The sequence below is a fragment of the Hyperolius riggenbachi genome, chromosome 10, assembly GCF_040937935.1.
Source record: "Hyperolius riggenbachi isolate aHypRig1 chromosome 10, aHypRig1.pri, whole genome shotgun sequence".
Taxonomy (NCBI): Eukaryota; Metazoa; Chordata; class Amphibia; order Anura; family Hyperoliidae; genus Hyperolius; species Hyperolius riggenbachi.
This window is the reverse complement of record NC_090655.1, coordinates 126,827,518-126,851,319: the sequence shown is the minus strand read 5'-3', so window position 1 is coordinate 126,851,319 and position 23,802 is coordinate 126,827,518. Positions and strand designations below refer to the sequence as shown.

Here is a 23,802-nt window from a genome sequence, read left to right as displayed (position 1 = left end):
GTCCCCCAAGTTACTGTTGCCCAGGGGCCCCAATGGGGATAGAACCCGGCCCTGGCCAGAAGATGTTCACAAAAGCAAGAAGACCGCAGCACACACACACACACGCACGCACGCACGCACGCACACACACACACACACACACTTGTAGCCTTACCCAGAGCATTGCACTTACCATTAGCCAATACACTTTTACACCTCAACCCTCCACTGAATGCATTCCTATCCCCCCCCCCCCCACCCCCTTCTTCCTGTAGCCTTAACCATCACATTGCACAGACCATTAGCTTATACACTTATATGCCTCAAACCTACATTGAATGCATCGCCCTCCCACATTTACCTGTAGCCCTACCCAGAGCATTGCAGAGACCATTAGCTTATACACCTATATGCCTCAACCCTCCACTGAATGCATTACTCCCCCACCCCCTTCTTCCTGTAGCCCTAACCATCACATTGCACAGACCATTAGCTCATACACTTACAGTATACACCTCAATTCTCCACTGAATGCACCCCCCCATCCTTCTTCCTGCATCCCCAACTGTCACATTGCACAAATCATTAGCTCATACACTCTCAGTATACACCTCAACCCTCAACTGAATGCATTCTCCCCCCCCCCCCCCCCCTTCCCTCCCCTCCTTCCTGTAGCCCTAACCGTCACATTGCACAGACCATTAGCTTATACACTTACAGTATACGCCTGAACCCTCCACTTAATGCATTCTCCTCCCCCCACCTCCTCCTTCCTGTAGCCCTAACCGTCACATTGCACAGACCATTAGCTTATACACTTACAGTATACGCCTGAACCCTCCACTTAATGCATTCTCCTCCCCCCACCTCCTCTTTCCTGTAGCCCTAACCGTCACATTGCACAGACCATTAGCTTATACACTTACAATATACGCCTCAGCCCTCCACTGAATGCACCCCATCCTTCTTCCTGTCACTCTAACAGACCTTTTCAGCTATGCCTCTCCCAAGTCTTAACCCGTAAAATATTCCTTGATACTTACTTATCACCTAGAACATAACATAACATAACTAGTACTTCTACCCTAACTGACAGCCCTTCTTTGATTCTGATAATAATGCCACTTTGCTGTGACCCATCCACCAGGAAATAGAGGCGTGTGTATTATAAATGCTTTTGAGTCCCGTCAGATTCTCATTACATGACCTTTCAAAACCTAATGGAAATAGTGTGGGATAAAATAAGGTACTTGACCTGTGTGCTTGGCTCTGCTATTTATTCATTGTGGGGTGATTACGATTTGGCATCTTCTAACGAGGAATGCTCACACAGGAGTTGAAGGTATTTTTATCTTATGAGAGATTACAAAATAGCACAGTGAAGCTGCTTGGAATAGAAAACATTACAGAATAGGCTACTTAAGGCCAATGATCAAGTGTCACATATTGCCAGGTGATAATGTAAGCTTGTCTTGCCTTTCTTGCTGCACTCTAATTAGCACTATAGACAAGACAAGACAAATAACATTTATATTGCACTTTTCTCCTGGTGGACTTGAGCTGTAGCCACTAGGGTGCGCTCAGTAGGCAGTAGCAATGTTAGGGAGTCTAGCCCAAGGACTCCTTACTAAGTACTTGCTATAGCTAGGATAAAGCACTAACTATCTCTCATTCGTTTTATCCAGCGTATAGAACAGGTAGTCTGGTACAGTTGTGCAGAATGTGCTAGGGACTGAGTTATACTCACTTCAAGGCTGGGCTGAGGCAGAGGTGAGACAGGCACCATCCTTGCTTGCAGAGGTGAGAAAACATTAGGAGGTAGCATATACATTAATGTCCCTGTTAACAGGAACAGTTGCATAACAGAAATGTGGCATTCTGTGCAGCCCAACCATCCTGCAGTCAGCTTGCTTGCATGAGTGGTTGTAGCTAAAAGTCAGAGTTTATGCCGGGCTGTCAGTATCCGCTCTACACTGGGGAGACTCGAGCAAGGAATTAAGCTGATGGTAAGAGGGGTGTAATTTAGCATCGCTGCCTGTGTCTATGCTAAAAAGGCCTGAGGAAAAATGGGCCTGTAGTAGCGGTAGTAGAATATCAGTAATTTTACTAGTATTCCACTATGCCCCCCTGTACCCCAACGTGTACGAGAGGAATCGGCGTGGAAGACTTGGGCACAGGATACAGCCTGGCTGATCCTGCTACTGCACAAGTCCCGGCCATGTTAATTACTATTCCCCCTCCAGGCCGCCATGGATGGTGGGGAATTAAATAATTTGGTGTTTTAAATGTAATTTCCGCCCTATCTTCTGACGGCGCCGAAGTTACTCCCTGTGCGCCCAAGTCTCCTGCTCTGGATTCACTGTGTTCGACCCTAACTCCCACATAAGCCCCCCCCCATCTATAATATAACCACCCCCCACCTGCTCCTAACACTAACCGCCCCGCACTCACCACTAGTTCAAACTCCTGTGAACTACTGTTCCCAGCGTTCCTGCCTCCACTCCTGTTTAGTTCCGCTACATTGTAACGGAACTCTACTGCCGCTATTTTGAATCAGACTATAGCCAAACCCTGATGAACTACTGCTACCAGCATGCTCGCCTCTTTTCCTGCACAGTTCTGACACACTGTTGCTGTTTTTTTCATAGGTGCCTGTGGTGGTGCCCATATTTCCCCAGCAGGGCTCATGTCCAAATTGTTTGTTTCGCTCTGCCTTGGGCAGTAGAAGACTTTTTTCCATCCCTGCTTATGCTTGCGTAGCTTGGCTAGGCTTTAGTGTTAGGGCCTGTTTCCACTAGCCAGATGCAATCGTATCGCATTTATTCTTCCGTTAGTCCGGATGCGGCTCTCTCTGCGTTCTTAGGGGAATCGAATACATGCTGCGGAAATCTGTAGCATGCCATCCATAATTTTCCGGGTCGCAAAGCATCACGAATGAAAATTTTGTATGCAATGGAAACTACTCCATTGACATGCATTGGTTTCAGTTTTGATGTGATGCGATGCAATTTCGCGGCTACTGGAAGCAGGCCCTTAATTGTTGTGGATTGGGGGGGGGGGGGACAGTGGCATAGCAATAGGGTGCAGTGGTCAAGCACGCCAGGGATCCTAGACCAGAGGGGTCCACAGGAGGCCCACCTTCAACCATTGTATTAGCTCTTTATTGATATTATAGTGGTAATGATCAACTCTATATGTGCTTTGAATGATGTTAGTTATTAACAAACTATTCCCCTCCTCTACTTAAACCTCTCTAAGGGCCCTTTTCCATAACCAGAATTTGCGATACGATTCCGATCCATAGCGGTTCACAAAACACTAGGCACAGGTACTACTGCGGCAACCCTTCCCCTTACTGCAATCCATGTGCAGCACGATTTTCTGCCAAGCGCAATCCTCATCCTGACACATTGTTTACTTTACAATTTCCACTTGTTTTCCTCAGTGCAAATTTGCAAATGCTCCACTTACGCAATAGATCACAGATTGGGAATGCATTTGTACATGGAAAATAACCTTTACACTGTGGTGTTCTTGACAGATTTTGGTCTTCTACATCTACTGTTATGCTTAGAACACTTGAGGGAACCAATGCAAATCTAATCTTGCACTGAGGATCACAGCTCCACAGCCATGCCACAGCCATGCCACTAGAGGAAAGAGCTTCTCCACCACCAGTCCACGGTGAACAAGAGCCAAGAGTGTCCAAGTTGATTGCTAATATCTCTGGAGTACAGTTCTCCCAGGAGCATCAGGGATATCCCCACAGACCTCAGGCAGTTGCCTTTGAACTGTAAGTCTAGTTTGCACATAGCATTATTCTCTTCATACAGATTTTATTTCAGATATCTGTCAGAGCAACTGTTTACCAGCTACAGTGTGGTGTGAAGGTCTACATGACCCTATTAGACAGACAATCAAGATTCATAGCAGTTGATAAATGTTGTTGACTTGACATCTTGTTGATGTTGAAACAAAATCTGTTTGTGCTAGGCCATGTTTAGCTCAGTTGGGGATCTCTGTCATTTCATATGTGCTTTCTATTCCTGATGACTTCATTTATTGGGCTAGGAATGTCTGCACTGAATGTACAAATTCATGAATCCCTATTGTATTTGGGATAAGAACGGCAATGCTTCCTACTTACAGACCTCAGTCTTGCAAGTGCAATTCCTTTCATTGCAGATTTATCACAATAATCATTCGGTTAAAGTGCAATAGGAGAAAGAAGCTCCCAGGAGTGTATAAAACGAAGTTAAAAGCACTAAAATCGAGAAAAGGTAGAGGTGGCCTTCCACATCAACGACAGTCACATATGTCAATAAAATGTATTAGCATGAGCCTTTCATTACAGATCTATTACTATATTCTATTAAAGCAGGAAGTAGACACACTGCAGATTTACTGCAAGATTTGTATCAGCTGTAACAAAGAAATGTTTTTCTTCAAAGCCTATTATGCTGTTGCTTACAGTGGCATAGCTAGAGATTATGGGGCCCCATAGCAGAATTTCCATGTGGTCATTAGATGTGGGCACTCATTATAGGCCAGCGCTGCGTAATATGTTGGTGCTTTATAAATACAATAAATAAATAAATAAAAATAGGCACTCTTGAGTAATGCTACCCTATGTCTATTAGTTGATTGGTCCATTTCCATTTCCATGCAATGTACACTGTGTATAGTCCATGGGCACTGAGACAAAGTCAGAGGGTGGAAAGCAAAGGAGAGTTAATATTGACCACATCAAGTACCACCTGGGCCCCCTCTGTTCTAGTGCCCCCTTAACAGTTGCTATGGCTGCTATAACTATTGCTACGCCCCTGATTGCTTATTGTTTAGAGCAGAGAGAAAGTTCTGTAGACTACTTGTTTCATTGATCCAACAAGAGGTTGGGACCTTTTTGTCAGTTTTATTTTGTTTTGAAATATTTTTCCTTGATGATACAATTCGTATAAATACAAGCATTTAAAGTCATATGTGTAGTATCACTCCATTTTTCATATAATGAAGTAACCAAGGAACAATAAAGAGAAGAGATGAGAAATAGAAAAAAAGAAAAAATTATTAATACTAAATATAAATATGAACAAATAATAGCGGCCATTAACAGTGAAACAGAGCAGTCCCTCCAGCATTGGGAAATGTGGTCTATAGATACAACATGATTACTGGTGGCAATTATGGTGGATAACTTATTGCAGGTTCTGGGATGGATAGTAATGGGATCACATAATCACAATGAAAATATTTGTTGAATCCTTTTTGTCAGTTTTTAAAGTATAATAGAGTACGGTATATATATATATATATATATATATATATAGAGAGAGAGAGAGAGAGAGAGAGAGAGAGAGAGAGAGAGAGAGAGAGAGAGAGAGAGAGAGAGAGAGAGAGAGAGAGAGAGAGAGAGAGAGAGAGAGAGAGAGAGAGTGTATATATATATATATATAATATAATCAAGCAGCTCGGGGTGACCCAAATTACTAGCAATGTATAGGGGAATAAAAGAGACCAAAAAGCCCTCCTACTAATAAGCAATGCTTGGTGAAATTTGCCTTCTTAAAACAAGGAAATTTGCAATAATTACGCTATAAGTGAACATTTGTCGTTACCCACAATGCACCGCTACTGAATCTGCAAATTATCCCGTTTTTCCCCTGTAAGCCAGGCAAGCATCCAGAACTGCTGGTGTATAGCAAGTCTATAGCTTTAAATATTACACAGTCACACCAACCCCACATGTAGACAGCCTGTTTCGGGCTTTTGGCCCTCATCAGTACATGGCAGGGATTGATATGGCTGTTTTTCAATAGAGACCTGCCTCTATCTACATGCACAATTTGCTTATAAATGTGGGCAGCACGGTGGCATAGTGGTTAGCTCTCTCGCCTTGCAGCGCTGGGTCCCTGGTTCGAATCCCAGCTAGGACACTATCTGCAAAGAATTTGTATGTTCTCTCCGTGGCTGCGTGGGTTTCCTCCGGGCATTCCGGTTTCCTCCCACATTCCAAAAACATACATATAAGTTAATTGGCTCCCGCTAAAATTGGCCCTAGACTACAGTACTTACACTACTTAATATAGACATATGGCAATGGTAGGGATTAGATTGTGAGCTCCTTTGAGGGACAGTTAGTGACAAGATATATATATATATATATACACTGTACAGCGCTGCGTAATATGTCGGCGCTATATAAATACTAAATAATAATAATAATAATATAAACTATACCCTAAAGGTGGCTTGTTATTGTTGTTTTCTGTCAATTTCCAGCAGATTTGATCATTCTATTAAAACTGTTAGAAACTGATGCCCCAACATGCTGGCCCGATCTTTCATTAGATTGTTGATGTCCCGGATGGAAGGAATATAACGATCATCAGTGGGTCAGGCATGGCAGCAGATTGACGGCATTGAAAAGTTCAATGGTACAGTTCAACTGATTTTTGATAGACTTTTTCATTTTTTTATTAATGGATTTCATGCGGAAATCCATTAAAAATCTATGTGCAGTATTTTGAAGGATTCAATCAGATAGATCTCTCTGAAGTAGAACAAATAGGCCCAGGGAAATTTGGGCTCACTGTGGACCATCTTAGGCTGTATCGTGGTCCTTGGCCAACAACAGTTGGTGGCTGAATTATGTCTTTCCCCACTATCTATTGCAGTCTGAAGGGGGTAAAGTGATGAACCCCGGCGGGACTTGTGCAGGAGCAGTGTGAGCCGTTTATCAGCTTTACCCTGCACCCACATTTCCCGGTGCCATTTTTACATGTATGCAGATCTCTCTCTGATCAGAGTAGTGTATGGCTAACCACAGTTATGTCTGGCTGGGAATGGCACAGAAGCATGTACTGAGACATCTACAAGAGTTTCAGGCAAGTCTGTATAGAAGTTCTAGGCACTCTAAGGGCCGGTTCCCACTTGCACAGAAAACATGCTAGTTCGGTACATTTGGACATGGCGCATGCTGTGGATGTCGTTTAAGTAAGCCCACGAGAGCGGATGGTGTCCATACCCACTAGGCTCCTCACTGGATCCATGCTTCTGTCCACTTCTGTCTTCTGTTACCTTCTTCTGTCTTTTCTGTCACCTTCTGTCATCTTCTAGCTTCAACTGTGGTGTTCGATACCTCCACTCGGGTCACCATTGCTGACAAGCACCCGTAATACAAATGGGAGCCCCAACATAAGCCTATTAAACTGCTATTGACCTGTTTTAGCCTGTTTCATGACCAATAGGGAGCTCCAGCAGTTTGATGGGCTTTTTTCGGGGCTCATGTTCGCATTGTCGTGCTTGTCGGCATGGTGAACCGAGTGGTGGCTGCGGGACCAGAGTGGCGAGGGCAATGGATCCGCAATAGAGGGAGGAAAAAAGATGCGACTGGGTCCTCACCGATATGGGCAGATCCGCTTTAGCACTCAATTGAAGATGTGTCCAGATCCGTCACAAGTGAGGACCAGACTTTACTATCAGTATTTATTTATTTATTTATTGTATTTATAAAGCGCCAACATATTACGCAGCGCTCAGTAGAGCAGAACATCACTCTATTTCCAAGAACACCACAATGACAAGATAGAATACATTTGGTTAATTCCTGTCTGTAGTCATCCTGCTAGAAAGTGAATAGTCCGTTATGAAATAGGCATCATCCTCCTCACTTTAGGAGGCAGAAAAGGTAAGTCCAAGCAGGATGACTTTAATAAGTAAAATCTTTGCTAGAGCTCTGGAATTAATAAACAGATCTACAAATCATGGACTGACAGGAACTGAACTTCCTTTATAAATATTAATTGGTAAGTTTGAAAATGTATGCAGCTTGAAAATGGCCCAATCAAATGCAGATCTAAATTTCAGAGATATTTTGAAGCATATACAGTAATAAGCAAGAGAAAGCAGCATTAAAAAAGATTAAGTAAAATAATATACACTTTTATTTTGCACATATGAGAGTTCGCCTTTGCTTGAAAACATTAAAAATTTACAAAGAAAATATTTTTAAAATAAGTTTTTGTCTAATGATTGGTATGAGGTGATGACCTTTAGGGAGGGATCCCACAGAAAATGTGGACGTTTTTCACTGACAATTTGAGCTTTTAGTGCGCATTTTAATGTGGTTGTCACCCACCCTAGACTGCTGGCACCTGCTGGCAGTCTAAAGGAATCGCATGTGTTTTGATATTTTATGTGGTGGTCAAAAAATTGTAGAGTTCCAAACGAACTGAAAAATATAATAATACAACATCCATACAGTGTAACTATTAACATCATTCTTTTCCCACTATCTAACAGCAAAAGCTATGATATATTAATATCGAATGTCTGCAGCATCCCCACAAAATGAAACTTGATTTAATCTGATGACATGCAGTAATTTTATCTTGCATGCAAATTTAATTCAAAATTATAAGCAGCTTGGAATAGGGCCAATCAGACGTGCTTCCTGATGAATCTGATTGGCCAGATTCTAAGCTGCTTTGTTTGCAAGCATGTCTGAATTATCTGCAAATCATTGACCATCTGTAGTTATTATTTGTTTCATCAAAAATGCTCAAACTTCCTTTAAACCTTTCTGTCGGAAACGTTTTGGTTAGTCCGAAAGGCTGTGATACTTCACATAGATTGCATGATTTAAAACAGGTTTTTCGGTATCATGGCCATGTTTTAAAGTAATTGTTTCCTTATTTCTCTCCGCCTCTGTCCTGTCAATATACATTAATTTGTGCGTGACTTATATAACATTGTGATGGTTGGGGAATTCGTGTATATTTTAAAAATGGCAATCTGAAAAATGCTATGATTTCTGTGGAAGTAAAAGTACTTTTCTGGTTATTAGGCTGTTTGCTATCTTTATAGATATGCCTTTATATGCCCTGACGCACATGCTGAACTGAAGTTTTGTAATGCAGTGAATGTTGAATTGTTGTGACTATATTTTTGTTATCAATTCATTTTGGATATTAATAAAGAGATCTTTATGTGAACCAATATTTTTTTTATAGTTTACCAGTTTTTCAACATCACATTTATAAAAGCAAGAAGAGGTATTCTAATTAGTGAACTGTACTTGAAACACATCCCACCAACATGGCAAAGAGTGGGAAATGAAAAGTGGGCATCAGAGGAAAAATCATGACTTGTAGACATTGTCAGCCTCTTTTAAATGTAAAGTAAATGAAGCAGAAAATAAATGAGTTCATTTATTCACAATTAAATTAAAGAAACATAACTATTATTATTATTATTGTTGTTGTTGTTCCTGGTATTATTACTACAGGCTTCTACTTACAAACAGGTTCTGTTCCGGGAGATTGTTTGTAAGTTGAATTTGTATGTAAGTCGAGTTCTGTGTTAAACATGGTGAAACGTGGATAAATTTACTTTTGGACAACTCTGGATTTGGCCATATGGTATACACAATGTTTATTTTATGTTTTTCTCAGTCTGCTTTTTATGTGCTTTAAACTACTTATACCAGTTTAAACAATACTGTAACAACAAAAACATGTAATAAATAACCAAAAATATGTAATAAAAAAACATTATTGTGTATTTTGCATACAACTTTGTTTGTATCTCTAAAAAACTGCAGCTCAAGTTGTTTGTGAGTAGTGGAGTGTCTGTATTATTATAGTGATATTTTATAGGAACTCTAATTTAACATTTTTTGAAATATGGGAACTTTACTGATAAACTAAGAAAAATCTAGCCTAGATGGCCAGAGCTGCAGAAGGCAATGTCTCTGTGTCAAGGGAGCGGCCATCTTGTTTGGCTTTCCCTTTGGTTTTACCAAATTCTTTTTTTATTATCACACATAATTCTGTGTACTGGAAAATACGCAGTGCACTGTTCAGAATGTGTTCCTTTTACTCAGCCACAGTATGAATGTAGCACAAGTCAGATTACTGTAATCCCCCACAAGGTGGCAGTGTTGTAATGTTATTTCTGCCTTGGTATAATTTTACCTGAATAAATATGATGGAAAATGGTAGGAGGCAACAAAGCCCCTTACGCTTATTTATCTAGACACTTTAAATAGTTGCCATTCATAAACCATTCACACTTACAAACTGTAGTCCAATTGTATCTTTCAATAGGCTGGGGTTTATGTCTGCTGACTTAAAATAGCAAAAGCAATCAGTTGATTGCATCTTCGCTGAAGAGTTTTCAAACCTACCGGGCACAGTGCAAGTGTATAGTCTAGACTCTTTCATTACTAAATATATATTATGCATGTATGTTAACCTCCCTGGCTTTTGATTATTTCCAGATTTAGGGTCTAAAAGCTGTGTAATTTTTTCACAAGCTTTTAGACCTTAAAAACAAGAAAAAACAAAAAAACAAACATACCACAGATAGATCTGCAGCAGCTCCTGCATATAACTCACTCAGGCACGGGATCTGTGCTGTGGATTTCCATCTCGAGTCTGACTTGGGATTACCGCTAAGGAGGTTAAAGTGAACCTCCAGACTGAAAATCTACTCAGCAGAACTGAAAAGGCTTGGTGTTTCTTTAACAGTTTCACAGCATCAGAACTTTGTTTTTCTTACCAAAGCATCATTTTTAGCTGCATTTTTAGCTAAGCTCCACCCATCAAACAAAACTGCCCAGACTTTTTTCCCTGATGCTGTGCAAAGCATGATGTTATTTCCCATGTTGTTGTTCACGCTGCCTAGCAACTGGGAGAGGTGATCAGCACACAGGACAGTTGGAACTGTGTCTCATGCTCCCTGTCGCCTCCTTTTAACCAAAAAGATGGCTGCCCTCACGAAATCAAACATATTTTAATTAACATAACTAATGTAACTTAATGGCAGTATGTTTGTTTAGGCTGGAGTTCCTCTTTAATATATACATAAAAAAAAAATATCAGAAGCCACTGGGATTTCTGATATTCCTAAAAACATAACAGAAACTATTGTTTTCTGGATCCAAGGGACACCGAAATTGTGTATTCAGGTGTGTGTGTAACCAAGAAAATATTGTGACTGCAGATTAAAAAAAACAATAAAAATCTAACACTTGCAATAGCACATCAGGGGTTCACAAACAGATTCTCACCATTGATATGGAACTTTATGTTCATGGTGATGGCTGCAGTGATCAGCAGCAGATAGATTGTACTGCAGCTTTTTAAACATTTTGTTCTGCAGGAAAATTGTTTATGCCAAAAACAATCCTGCAAAGTCAATAGTGCTTTACTTAAAAAACTAAATGAGCTTCCTTCTTCCCCTTACCTGTCTCCAAACTTTGTTAAAATCATCACCATGTAACCTGGGTAACCAGTGAGTTTGGGCTTTAGCCTTCTAGTCAGTAATATGCAATATGACTTTTCATATTTGGGGTATCTTGCATGGGAGCAGCAAATCACCACTGTCATAATATTAAGGACAAGGGGCTCTTCTTTAAAGGATACCCGAACTGACGTGTGACATGATGAGATAGACATATGTATGTGCAGTGCCTAGCACACAAATAACTATGCTGTGTTTCTTTTTTTTCTTTCTCTGTCTGAAAGAGTTAAATACTAGTTATGTAAGTGGCTGACTCAATCCTGACTCAGACAGGAAGTGACTACAGTGTGACCCTCACTGATAAGAAATTCCAACTATAAAACACTTTCCTAGCCGAAAATGGCTTCTGAGAGCAAGAAAGAGATAAAAAGGGGAATTTCTTATCAGTGAGGGTCACACTGTAGTCACTTCCTGTCTGAGTCAGGACTGAGTCAGCCACTTACATAACTGATATTTAACTCTTTCAGACAGAGAAAGAAAAAAAGAAACACAGCATAGTTATTTGTGTGCTAGACACTGTACATACACATGTCTATCTCATCATGTCACATTTCAGTTCGGGTATCCTTTAAAAGGAAGACTTATGGAAGCTGCCAAATTTATTTCCTTTTAAACAATACCAGTCGCCTGGCAGTCCTGCTGATCTGTCCGGTAAGTAGGGTCTAAATCACACAGCTGAAACAAGTATGCAGCTATTCTTATCAGATTTGTCATAGACATCTGATCTTCTTGCTTGTCCAGGATCTATGGCTTAAAGTATTATTATTTTTATTTATAAAGTGCCACCATATTCCGTGGCGCTGTACAAAATAGGAAAACAAACAAGGGGTACCTAATGATACAGACAATGATTTACATCAAATATGGACACTGGTACACAATACGAAATTGGTTATTACAATGACAGATGTAACATGATGAATAAAATGTATAACAGAGTGCAAGCAATTAAATAAATACAATTCCAAGACACAAAAGGGTGAGAGGCAGGAATCAGCAGGATAGCCAGGCAATGTGCATTTTTTTTAAAGGGAAACAAATATGTCAGCCTCCCTATCCCTCTCACCTGGGGTTCCCTTTAACTCGGGTGTCCAGGGGGTATTGTGATAAAGACAATGAAGAAGCTTAGGGGGCTATTTGGTCACATGCTCAGTAAAGGAGCAACCAAATCACAACCCCTGCTTATAAAAATCAGTAAAATTTGTATTTCTGGATCCTTACCCATGTACAAGACATTGGTAGAAAGCAAATAAATTAATAAAACTTTAAAAACCCCATTTAAAAAAAAATAAAAAAATTGTAACATCCTTGGCTTTTAAACCCTTTATGTAAATCCCTCATCGTAATCCATGTCTCTTTTCCAGTAATCTATTTTTTTACATTTTTCAATTGTATATTTTTTTTCTTTTTCTGTGTTCTCTACTGTTCTTCTTAACTGATTGCACAGGGTTAACGAGCTGTTTACATTTGTCACTTCATCAGCACCATCTAAGCAAATCCCCCCCCCCCCCCCCCCCCCCCGCATCTTGATAATTGAAATTGCCACTGGGGCTTCTTATTGGCAATTCATCTGTATCAATAGATCTAGTCATTGGAAAATTCAAATAAGCCCCATCGGAATATCAAAATTTCAGTTTCCTTCCAGGACTAATTTGAATTTTCTGCCAATGATTCCCATTGGTTTAGATTAATTGACCAATACGATTCTTCATTCAACAATTTAAATAACCGATGTTGGGGCTCCCAGCAAGCAAGGGACAAATGGTAGGACAGCATTATGGAATCAAGCAAGAAGACCTTTATGTTACTTATCTGAGTGGTGTGGCTGTTGGGTTGCCTACTCATTAAAGGGATGATCAGAGAGTACCATAAGCCCTCTCACTAAGTAGCATAGATGGGAAGAGTGCACTATTCTCAGTTCATTTCAATGCAGACAGTCACAGCTCCTGATATGCACTGAGTAGTGGGAGTCCACCCTGTAACATGCATAGTGCAAACATGCAAACATTCATTGCATCAAACCTATCAATGGATTAGGAGCACACATCCTGACATCCTCTCCATAGACTTTCATTTTACCTTTCACATCCTTTCATATCCACGCTGCGTTTTGGTAAATTGCAGTTCGAAGCACTCGGGAGCTTTTAATCGTCCGGAGACAGCGTTTTCCTGTCGGGTGAATAACAACTACCGCCGCTAATCAGCGTCACACCGCAACATCCCAACGACACGCCGCAGGCCATTCAACGCGTGCAGGAGATCGGATCCTGCACACGTTTCCTAATGTGAAAGAAGCCTTATGCTTGTCACATTCAAAATGTACCAGGTTTAGCCGATGGACTATTGAATACATCTGTTGCATTGACATTTGCTTAGACTGTCTTTCTATTTTCCTTGGGTGTTTTTCTGCATACATTTTCTGCACTCCATGGGCTCAATTCTCTAAAGCGTGATAACTGCTATCACAGCAGTTATCACGTGATCTGCCGCGTGCAGTGCTTTGCACGTGCAAAGTGCTGCACGTGCCAGATTGCGTGATAACTGCAGTTATCACGCTTTAGAGAATCAAGCCCCTTGTGTGTTTCTATGCAGAAAAATGCATGCATTTTTTCACAGCTGCTAATGTAATTGATAGAGAAAACTGACAAAATGTGCAAAATTATCCTGCAGGATGTCAGGTTTTTTTTCTCTGTACGTAAAAAAAATGCATCAAGTGTGAAATAGCCCATTGATTAACTTGCGTTCTCAGTTTTTCTGTGCAGAAAATGCGCATTAAAATAGACAAATGTGTCCCTTAATGCCTTCTTGTGCACTTTGTTCACTTACCGCTGTGATCCTGCCCCTTGCAGCTGTGATCATGCTGTGGTGTTCCAGAGTCCGACAGGGAGAGGGCAGGACTACGGGCCTCTGAGTCTGTTAGAAGGTTGAAATCCATGGGGCAGCACAATGTGACAGCTGAAAAGAAACAGAACAATGCTGTAATAAGTGGAAAATACATGAGCGTAACCTACTCATGCTAATTACTCAAAGCTGCTGCTGGACAAGTCTGGTAAACCACTCATGAAATTTATTTAAGCTGTAAGTTAAAGCTGGACTCCAGGCAGAGAGCTAAATACACAGTGGAAACATAGTACATATGAAACATATTCTCTGTTAAAAGGCTTCAGCATTGTGTGGGGAAGTTACATGACTGAGATATCCCAGACACACAGTAGAGTTTGGTGATCTTCCAGCTGAACAACTCAGTTGATGGACAGCCAGCCACTCTTCTATTCTTCTGATTGGCAGGCAGGAGTAGCAGCACACTGATGAGTCATCAATCTACTTATCCTTCCTACAATCAAGATCTTAGTATTATTTGTATACAGTATGTGCACTAATTGGAAGTCATTCCTAACCTCCATATTAGCCCATTGCAAGGCATGCTTTCAGGTGCAGCCTGTCAGTATGCAAAAACACTGAAATCTTTAATGTGTCTGTCCAGCTTGAAGAACTGAGGAGAAAAACGTGATCCTATAAAAGTTGTCTGCATTTAATATAAAAGAAAGTCTCATATTTAGTGGCAAGTTTGCAGCCCTTCTTTTGCACTTGAAGTAAGCAGAAAACATCCACTAGTACGTGTTCCTGTAGCCAGGAGCGCCCTGTACAGATGCAGTACAAGAAAATCTCTACTGCGTCTGGGCAGTACGCGTCCGACTACAGGAGCGTAAATACGGATGTGCTCGGCAGGCACAGTTCCCCCGAACTGCGCAAAGTGAAAGTGAGCCGTAGCAGGGGGCCAGAGCATTGGTGAGTGGCTGCGTGGGAACAGGTCGGCTGCAGGGGGCTGGCAGAAGCCCCAGGTAAGTGAATCTCTTATTTTTTACAGAGTTTTCAGTTCCGCTTTAAAGAATAATTGAACTTTGATAAAGCAGGCCAGAATCACATCCTGACCAATATTTCAATTATAATGCAAGTGATTGCACAGTCACACAAGTTATATGATTTCTGGTTGGTTTTCTGGAAAGCTATAGCTGCAGACTGATTCCTCAAACTGCACATATAAAGCAGGGTTTTATTAACCCTTGCAATCAGAAAAATGAAAACATGAACACACACCTCTATTCGTTTACATGTTTACCTCTTCATGCCACATATCACTTCAGGTCCCTTTAAGTCCAGCAAGTTATGAGGAGAGGCCTGCATTAATTGTATTTGTTTTGGAGCATGTACCAGAAATGCTCGATCATGGTGAGATCTGACGAATTTGGAGGCCAAAGACATTTTGATTCATCAGACCAGTCCACCTACTTCCATTCTTCCACAGCTCAGTTCTGACACTAACAGTTCCTATTACTGCGTTTGGTGGAGAACAGGGGTCAGAAAAGGTATCCTAAAGGACCGAACCCACTATGCGAGTTTTACATAGATTTTTACGATGACCAGCGGTTTTGTTTTTGAGCAACAAGCTATCGTTTCTGCGATCTCACGACGTGGGTACAGGCACACAAATACACAAATGACGTTTATCGATCCACAGTGATGACTCTCACAATGGATTAGATCTTTAAGATCCCCAACGAATCCCGCGGAAAGCTCCGCGATCGTTTGACCTCCCATTTTGCGCCTGTCATGTGCTGTTACATTTCGTGCTCCCACAGGTAGGAAGATGGATGGATCGGGGGAACCTCATTCATCGGAAGGGCATTGCTGTGAAGATCCATCTTCAGGTGAGTATTCAGCTTGACTTGTGTGTCGCTATGACTTCCCTTATACAGCAAGCTGCATTGCTCTTTTGATACCATTCTCTAACACATCATCGTCAGGTCTTTCATCAAAGTAATGGGCCAATAGTACGTTTAAGAAGACAGAAAGGCATGGGGCTGTAGTCTGCATTCCTCAGGAAAACCAGAATTTACCCATTAAAGAGAGCTTTGGTAGGAAGACTATAGTGCTTGCAGATACAACCAGCTGACTGCACAGAACCAATATAGAGTATGTGGTTTAAATACAGTCGTGCATTACGTAAGGAACATATGGACTGTTAGAGGTCACCGAACATCACACTAAGAGGGACACTGATCTATGGTAAAGGTTGTTGATGCTATACATATTTAAATGATTTTAAAGGAATGGATTTCAATTCACTTTTAAAACCAATTACCATATTTGTGTACTCTATTTGACAGCAGTCTAAGTGGGGAGAAGATGTTTGACATTTTCTTGGCTTAATAGGATGGCATAATATTTTTTTTTAGCTGCAGCTCATGTGTGATAGGTCTGAGCACCCTGCTTCTTTCAAGTGTTTATCATTTAACACCAGGGCTGGTCAGACCCATTTAAAGAGATCGAAATATTTTCTGGCTGCGCACACACACAAAAAAAACCTTCAAGGAACTTGCAAACACTCCACAGGACATTAGCAAATGTGAATCCTGAGACTGAGGCATCTAATAAACCACAAAAATGTGGAGTGTTTATACTTAACAAAAAAAATATGTCCTGCTTGGAATCTGACCCATGACTTGGTCTACAGATCAATTCCAAATGGACTGTGAGCCAAAAGACCCTTATTCTTCCAGGCAAACATGGCTTCTGTTCACTTTTTGCATTTATCGGACGTTCTGGAATCAACAACCATATTCATTTCCACTCATATTTAATGTGCATATGCATGGAGAATTGCAAATTAGATATAAGCATTAGAAATATACCAACATAGTGACCTTACATATAGGCTAGTACATACGATGACGATACAGCATATTATTCTCTGTCTCTTCACATGTACAGTCTCAAAAAAAATGGAAACACTGCACAAATATTTCTACATATTTTATTATATCTTTTCATGGGACAACACTGATATGTCACTTTGATACAATGTAAAGTAGTCAGTGCAAAGCTTGTATAACAGTGTAAATGTGCTTGTCCCATCAAAATAAATCGACATACTGCCATTATTGTTTAAACCTCTGGCAAAAAAGTGAGTACATCCCATAGTGAAGAATGTAAAAATCCTGCCCATTCAGACATTTCCTCTCCCCAGGGTAATGTTACTTGTTAGTGTTACAAGTTCTCAGGTGTGAATGGGGAGCAAGTTTGTAAATTTGGGGTTATTCTCTCGCACTCGCTCATACTGGTCACTGGCAGATCAACATGGCACCTCATAGCAAAGAACTCTATACAGATCTTCAATAAATTATTGTTACTCTACATAAAGATGACCTAGGCTATAAGAATATTGCCAACACCCTGAAACTAAGCTGCAGCATGGTTGCCAAGACCGTACAGCAGGTTAACAGCACAAATTCCACTCAGAACACGCTGCCCGATGGTCGCTCAAATAAGTTGAGTGCATGTTCTCAGTCAAATCCAAAGGTTGTCTTTTGCACATTGATGTATGAGTGCTGGCAGCAATGCTGCAGAGGCTAAGGGGGTGGGCAGTCAGCCTGTCAGAGCTCAGAGTCAGACCATATATCATACACTGCATCAATTTGGTCTGCATAATTGTCATCCCAAAAGGAAGCATCTTCTAAAGATAAAACAAGTCGGGAAGAGGTTGCTCAATCCTAGTGTAAAACAAATACATTCCATATACTGCACTCACTATGCCAACTCAAATCGTTTAAATGCTGTGATAGGAATAGGAAAAGGGGGATGCATAGGTGCTGAAGTGAGTGACATAAGACGTATATAATATAGACATAGAAAAAAAAATAAAAAATAGCAAAATATATAACATAGACAAACATTATATCCAACTTGGAGACTAGCCACTAGAGCCAATTTTCACAACCCAAATAGAGATTATAGCCTGTCCTTTGCCACAACCCAATATGGGTATTTGAGGCACCGACCTAGTGATATTGATCACAGATTGGAGGAGCATAAGGGACAAGCCCAGATGCACATAAAGCTATTGTCGTCACTAGCAGCAAGGAAAGGAATGCATATACAGATGTACCACAGAGCCAAAAGTCATGTGGTCTGAGATAGTAAGCATACCAGTTGGGCCAAAGAGCAGAAAGTCTAATGGCCAAGCAGTTGTCACAAGCTGTAGTAATTGAAGCTATGCAGTTACACTTGTATAAGTAAGGAGAGCGTGTGTCCTAATAGATAATCCAGGCAGGCTTATGTGTGTGGTAGAGTCTCTCTCAGGCAGTGATGTCATTTCCAGTTTTGGTACAAATCATAAGCTTTTTCAACATCTTTTTATAAACTGATTGTCATGTCTTGCATTCAGACACCTACCTAGCCCCACTTATTGCTGCCGCTTCACAGCTTGTCACATGCAGAACAAGAACTATTGGTGACTCATTGGTCCATAGTCACTTTTTAGGAGTCAATAGGAGGACTCACTGCAGAGTTATAGGTACATACTCATGTGGTGAATGTAACTTCTGTAGATGGCTTAAAGTGGGAAGTGGTGGCCCTTTCCCAGGTGGTGGAGTGTTCAATGCAAAACATTTTGTGAATTGCGACACTCCATTTGTCATTTATCTTATTGATGCAGGGCTTTCTATGTGGGTAAAACATCAGGGCCTTTTAAGGAGGGCTTTCCAAACATGTCTCTGACATTCAGAATTGTAACTTCTAGTCAGCTGTGGATAGGCATTTTCATTTTTAACATAAGGCCAAGTTGTCCTTCTTTAAAATCTACACCTTGGATCTTTCTGCATGAATCCCTGGGGTGGCAATATGGACTGATTGTTGCTTCAGCATGAAACCACCTAGATTTATACTGAGGGCCACTGACTGTTCCTGGCCTTAATGATGCTGTTAACTTCGCAGCTTTTCTGCCATAGAGTCATGTTTTCCCCTGTCTGCCTGGGTCTGGCTGTTGTATCCCAGATATGGGACATCATTGTCTCAATTGTACATAGTCCCACTGTTGCCAGTTTTGTTTAAACTATGTGTGGCAGAGTGATGTTATCACCAGATTATTTACATGTGCATGTTCTTCAGGTTGGCTTCACACTACAAGATTGGCTGCACCGCACTGCCAAAAGCAGGCCTTCAAGGATTAACGCTTTAGTATGCGGTAATCCCGTCTGGCATCCGGCCAAACAGGAAGCGACACTCCCTTCCTGTTGGTGATGACATGCGCAGAAGCGCATTGTTAAGATAAGCTTCTGCGTATGCGCGATGCTGAAATCTGCAGCGGGTTTTTAAACAACACTTGCGTTAGGATAGATCATTGATAGGCAAACTTGGCTCTCCAGCTGTTAAGGAACTACAAGTCCCACAATGCATTTGTCTTTATGAATCATGACTGTCGCTGTCAGACTCCTGCAATACATTGTGGGACTTGTAGTTCCTTAACAGCTGGAGAGCCAAGTTTGCCTATCACTGCCATAGACTAACATGACTTCCGGTCTGATGCAGATCGCCTCAGGAGCCACATGGTTACTTAAAGGTAACTGAAGGTGGAATAGGAAGTGGATAGTATTTGATCATGAAGTTTGGGGTGACCTGGGAATATCCCCACTAGACCCTGATGGTCATCGCATCTGGTAAGTGGCTTCTGATTGGGTGTCGTGGAGGTGTACTGTGATATGCAAGAAGTGGAACCTTGAAACATCTGCAGAGGAGGAAAAGGACTTCACATTGTGGGACTCTATTCCTATTACATTTCAATTTGAGTAGCACCTGTACTGAGTATTGAACTTTACTATCTCAGACTTGCAGCTCGGTGGTACATCTGTATATGCATGCCTTTCTTTGCTGCTAGTGACTGCAATAGCTTTGTGTGCATCTCTTTTTGCTGGCTTATTGGAATCTTGCATGTCACTTCCTGCTCTTCTGATCTGTGATCAATAGGGTTGATTCATTAAGCTGTGCTGCTAAAACTAGCATACTGGCGGTTCTGGATTGGGCAATGGACCTGTGTGAATATCAGTGACAGGACCATTTCCCAATCCAGAACTGCCGGTATGCTAGTACAGCGCTGCTGTTGGCGCCAAAGGTGGTGCAGGCTGGCTTACAGAAAGCCCCTACCTTGTATGTGCTGCATGACAGGTAGCATTTTGGCCCAATCAAGGAGTTGTATTATAGCAACCTCACATCTTGCGCTAGGAGCTACTTTACAGGCAGCACTACCGCGCATAGCGTGCACTTGGGCATTTTTAACTGGCGCTGCTCAATGTAAAATGGGCTGCTTTAGCAGTGCAGCTTAATGAATCAACCTCAAAATCACTAGGTCGGTTCCTCAAATACCCATATTGTTCTATGGCAAAGGATTTTGACTATGGACAGTCTATCATCTCTATTTGGGTTGTGCAAATTGTTGTTGTTTGTCTATGTTATATATTTTGCTATTTTTGTCTAAAGATTATTTCTATGTTTATGTTACATACATCTTATGTCACTAACTTGAGCTTCTAGGCATCCCCCTGTCACGATCGCCTCGTTCCTGCGCTGGCTCTCCAGTAATGGCGGCGTAGTGTAACGATTGCTCATTTCACTCCAGCCGCTGGGTCCCTTTGTCTCTGTCCCGCATGGCGGAGAGACGCCAGCTCGACTTCTTCCTTGTTGCTGGCGTCTCTCCCTCTGTTGCTAGGCGTGCTAGCTCCCTCTTTTGTGCAGTGGCCGGAATTGGTCCTGCACCTGACGCTAATTGAGAGGCTGGTTATATAAGTCCAGCACTCTCACTGTTTGAATGCTGTTATCCCCAGTTACAGCCAGGCAGTGTTCCGCCACTGTTCCCCCTTCCCTTCCTGGATCTCCTCCCTGTTGGCTTTTCCCTCTACCAGGGTCTCGCACTCCAACTCGTCCCCTTTAGCTAATCCCTGTTGCTAACCTGCCTGCTTGTCAGTCAGTCACCTGTTTTCCTGATTTAGCCAGGCTGCTAATCATCCTGCAGCCTAACCAGGATCCCTGCACTACCTGTCAGACTCCTGTCTGCCATCCATCCCTGTTCCCTGTCAGTCTCCCTGCTTCGCTTCCCTGTGTGCTGCAGCTTCCCTAGGGATTCCCTCAGCCTGTGAGTTCCCTCCGGAGCTCTCCTGTCCTGTCACCTGCAGCTTCTCTGGGGATTTCCTCAGCCTGCAAGTTCCCTCTGTGGGTTCTCCAGTAACCCGCAGCTTCCCTGGGTTTCCCTTAGCCTGCCAGTTCCCTCTGGGAGCTCTTCCAGTCACCTGCAGCTTCCCTGGGTTTTCCTCAGCCTGCGAGTTCCCTCCAGAACTCTCCAATCATCTGCAGCTTCTCTGAGTTTTTCCCTGCTTGCCAGTTTCCTCCAGGAGCTCTCCAGTAATCCGCAGTATCCTAGGGTTTCCTCCAGCCTGTCCGTTCCCTCCTGGGTTCCTAGCCTGTCAGCTCCCTTCCCAGGGACTACCTCTGACTGTCAGTATCTCCAGGACTTACCCTGTCAGCCAGTACCCCTCCTGGGATCCTAGCTGTTAGGTTCTTACCCAGGATTCCCCCTGCCTGTCCATTGCCTCCTGGGAACCATACAGCCAGCTCCCTTCCTGGGTTTTTCCCTGCCAGCCAGTTCCTTTCTGGGATCCCTAAGGTTAGGCCTATCTGTCCTGCTAGCCTGTTCTTGCCCAATGGTCCACTCTGCCAGTATCCCCTATTATCCAGTCAGGTACCCTCTATTCTTTCCGTCACTGGTGCGGTAGTCTTAGGGGTCGTGACCTGCGAGCACCAGGCAGCAAAGTAGTCCACCACCTACTAGGGGTGACAGCCCATCATCCCTTGTGGGGTGCGCTGGTGAAGACCCATGCTTGTTTATGTAACGATCGGTGTCAGCACGCAGAGAGAATCTGATTATTGACGATCTGCAGTATCGCCAAGAATGCAGATATATACCTGATTATTGATGATCTGCAGAATCACCGATAATACAGATATATTGCTAACCTCTGGACACCCTGCAAAAGAAACACAATAAAGACAGTAATATATCACGGAAGTGTGGAAATATCCACCACACGGAAATTCCTCAGAGGTGTGGTTACCTCTGAATGGGAACCCCGTGAGTGAGATCCTCTAACCAGGCAGAGTGAGGAATCCCGACCCCTAGCAGTAATCGTCTGCTTGGGGCAGGCGTCTCGGAGAGGCAAGCTTCAGAGATAACCCTCCAGTGGGAGACATTCCACTGAAGGGAGAAAGGTCAGACAGGCAAGGGTACAGCAACAGAGATGGCGGCAGTGGTACAGGAGCGGAAGGCAGAAGAGTAATCGGTAATCAGGCAGAGGTCGGCAACAAGAATCAGATAGGCAGAGGTACAATAGCGTAGAGAGAGAGAGTAGTCAAGGATAGCCGGAGTCAAAACACAGATACAATATCAAATACAATCCTAACTAAGGTGTGAAATCCTTAGTATCAACACCAGGGCACTGAGCTAAGGTCTGAGCGCTAACACAGAAATGTATTCACGACAGCAGACAAGGAGCAACTGAACACAGGCTCCTTATATGCTGGGAGCGCATCTGCAGCGCCACCCAGCCGCCCAACCAATCAGAAGACCTCCTGAGGTCAGCTGACTGGAGAGTCAGCTGACCCTCCTATGTAGGAGGTAAAAGCCCTGTCTCCTTGCGCTCGCGCGTGCTACCCTCTCCCTTTGTGTACTGGAGAGGCCAGGCCTAGGGTCCTCGTACAAATGCGGACCGAAGTCCGCCAACTGCGCTGCAGGACCTGCCGCCATGCTGCCAGCCGCGGCGGCGGTGTCCCCATGCACTTGCGCCGGTGATTCCGCCTGAGAAGCGGAACCCACCGGCTGAGAAGCGGAGACCGCAGCCATGTTTCTCTGCAGGGCGGCGTTGTCTCCGCTACCTATCACAGTTTAGACCTCACGCCCTGGGGCTGCTTGCCCCTTGATACCACTGACTGGATCAACAGAACCCCGATGGTTCGCAAGAACCCTGACACCTCCTTCCTCTTCTAAAGATGTTGCACAAGAAAGCCTGAACACAGTTTTCTGAAGACAAGTAGATTTAGGACATGGTGCCAGTGTCAGACTTATCAATTGTGGTATTCTATGTCAAATGCCAGTCAAGCTTCCCAGTGACGGGAAGTGAGGACAGGGCCCACCAGAGGGCATTAGACCCTCAGGCTACTTTCAGAAAGTCTATTTCTGATTGTCTCGTCAGGGATATTAAGACCAGTGTCCTGCAGGAGGTCATGTTGTAGGGCACTGGCAATGCTCATCCTGTTCCTCCTGGCCCAAAGGAGCAGATATTGGTCCTGCTGAGGGGTTTAGGACCTTTTATGGCCCTGCCCAGCTTTTCTAAAATAACTGCCTGTCTCTTGACATTTCTCCCATGTCCTTGAGACACAACAAACCTTCTGATAAAATGTATTGATGAGCCATCCGGGAATAACTGGACTACCTGTGCAAGGCAAATAAATAAAAGAGTATCCTTAATTCCATGCTACCCTGCTGGAGAGTATCATTAGGAATGTCTAGACTAGAGGTAAATTGGATTAGATCCTACTGAATATTGAATACTAACATAACAAAGTATAGTATGGGTTCAAAAAGAAAAAACAAGATGAATTATAAAAAGAATGTGAATGGAAGGCAGCCGGGAAGGG

At 42.6% G+C, this 23,802-nt stretch overlaps 1 protein-coding gene across 3 annotated transcripts in view; it reads right to left on the bottom strand.

The window, feature by feature from the left end:
• The window catches only part of PITX3 (paired like homeodomain 3), a 191,171-nt gene that overhangs the window by 18,074 nt on the left and 149,295 nt on the right, over window positions 1–23,802 (bottom strand). For all 3 annotated transcript variants that reach the window (XM_068257942.1, XM_068257944.1, XM_068257943.1), the window contains one exon: window positions 14,110–14,238. In XM_068257942.1, the coding sequence (XP_068114043.1) occupies window positions 14,110–14,238 (129 nt within the window). The remainder of the gene's footprint in view (window positions 1–14,109; window positions 14,239–23,802) is intronic.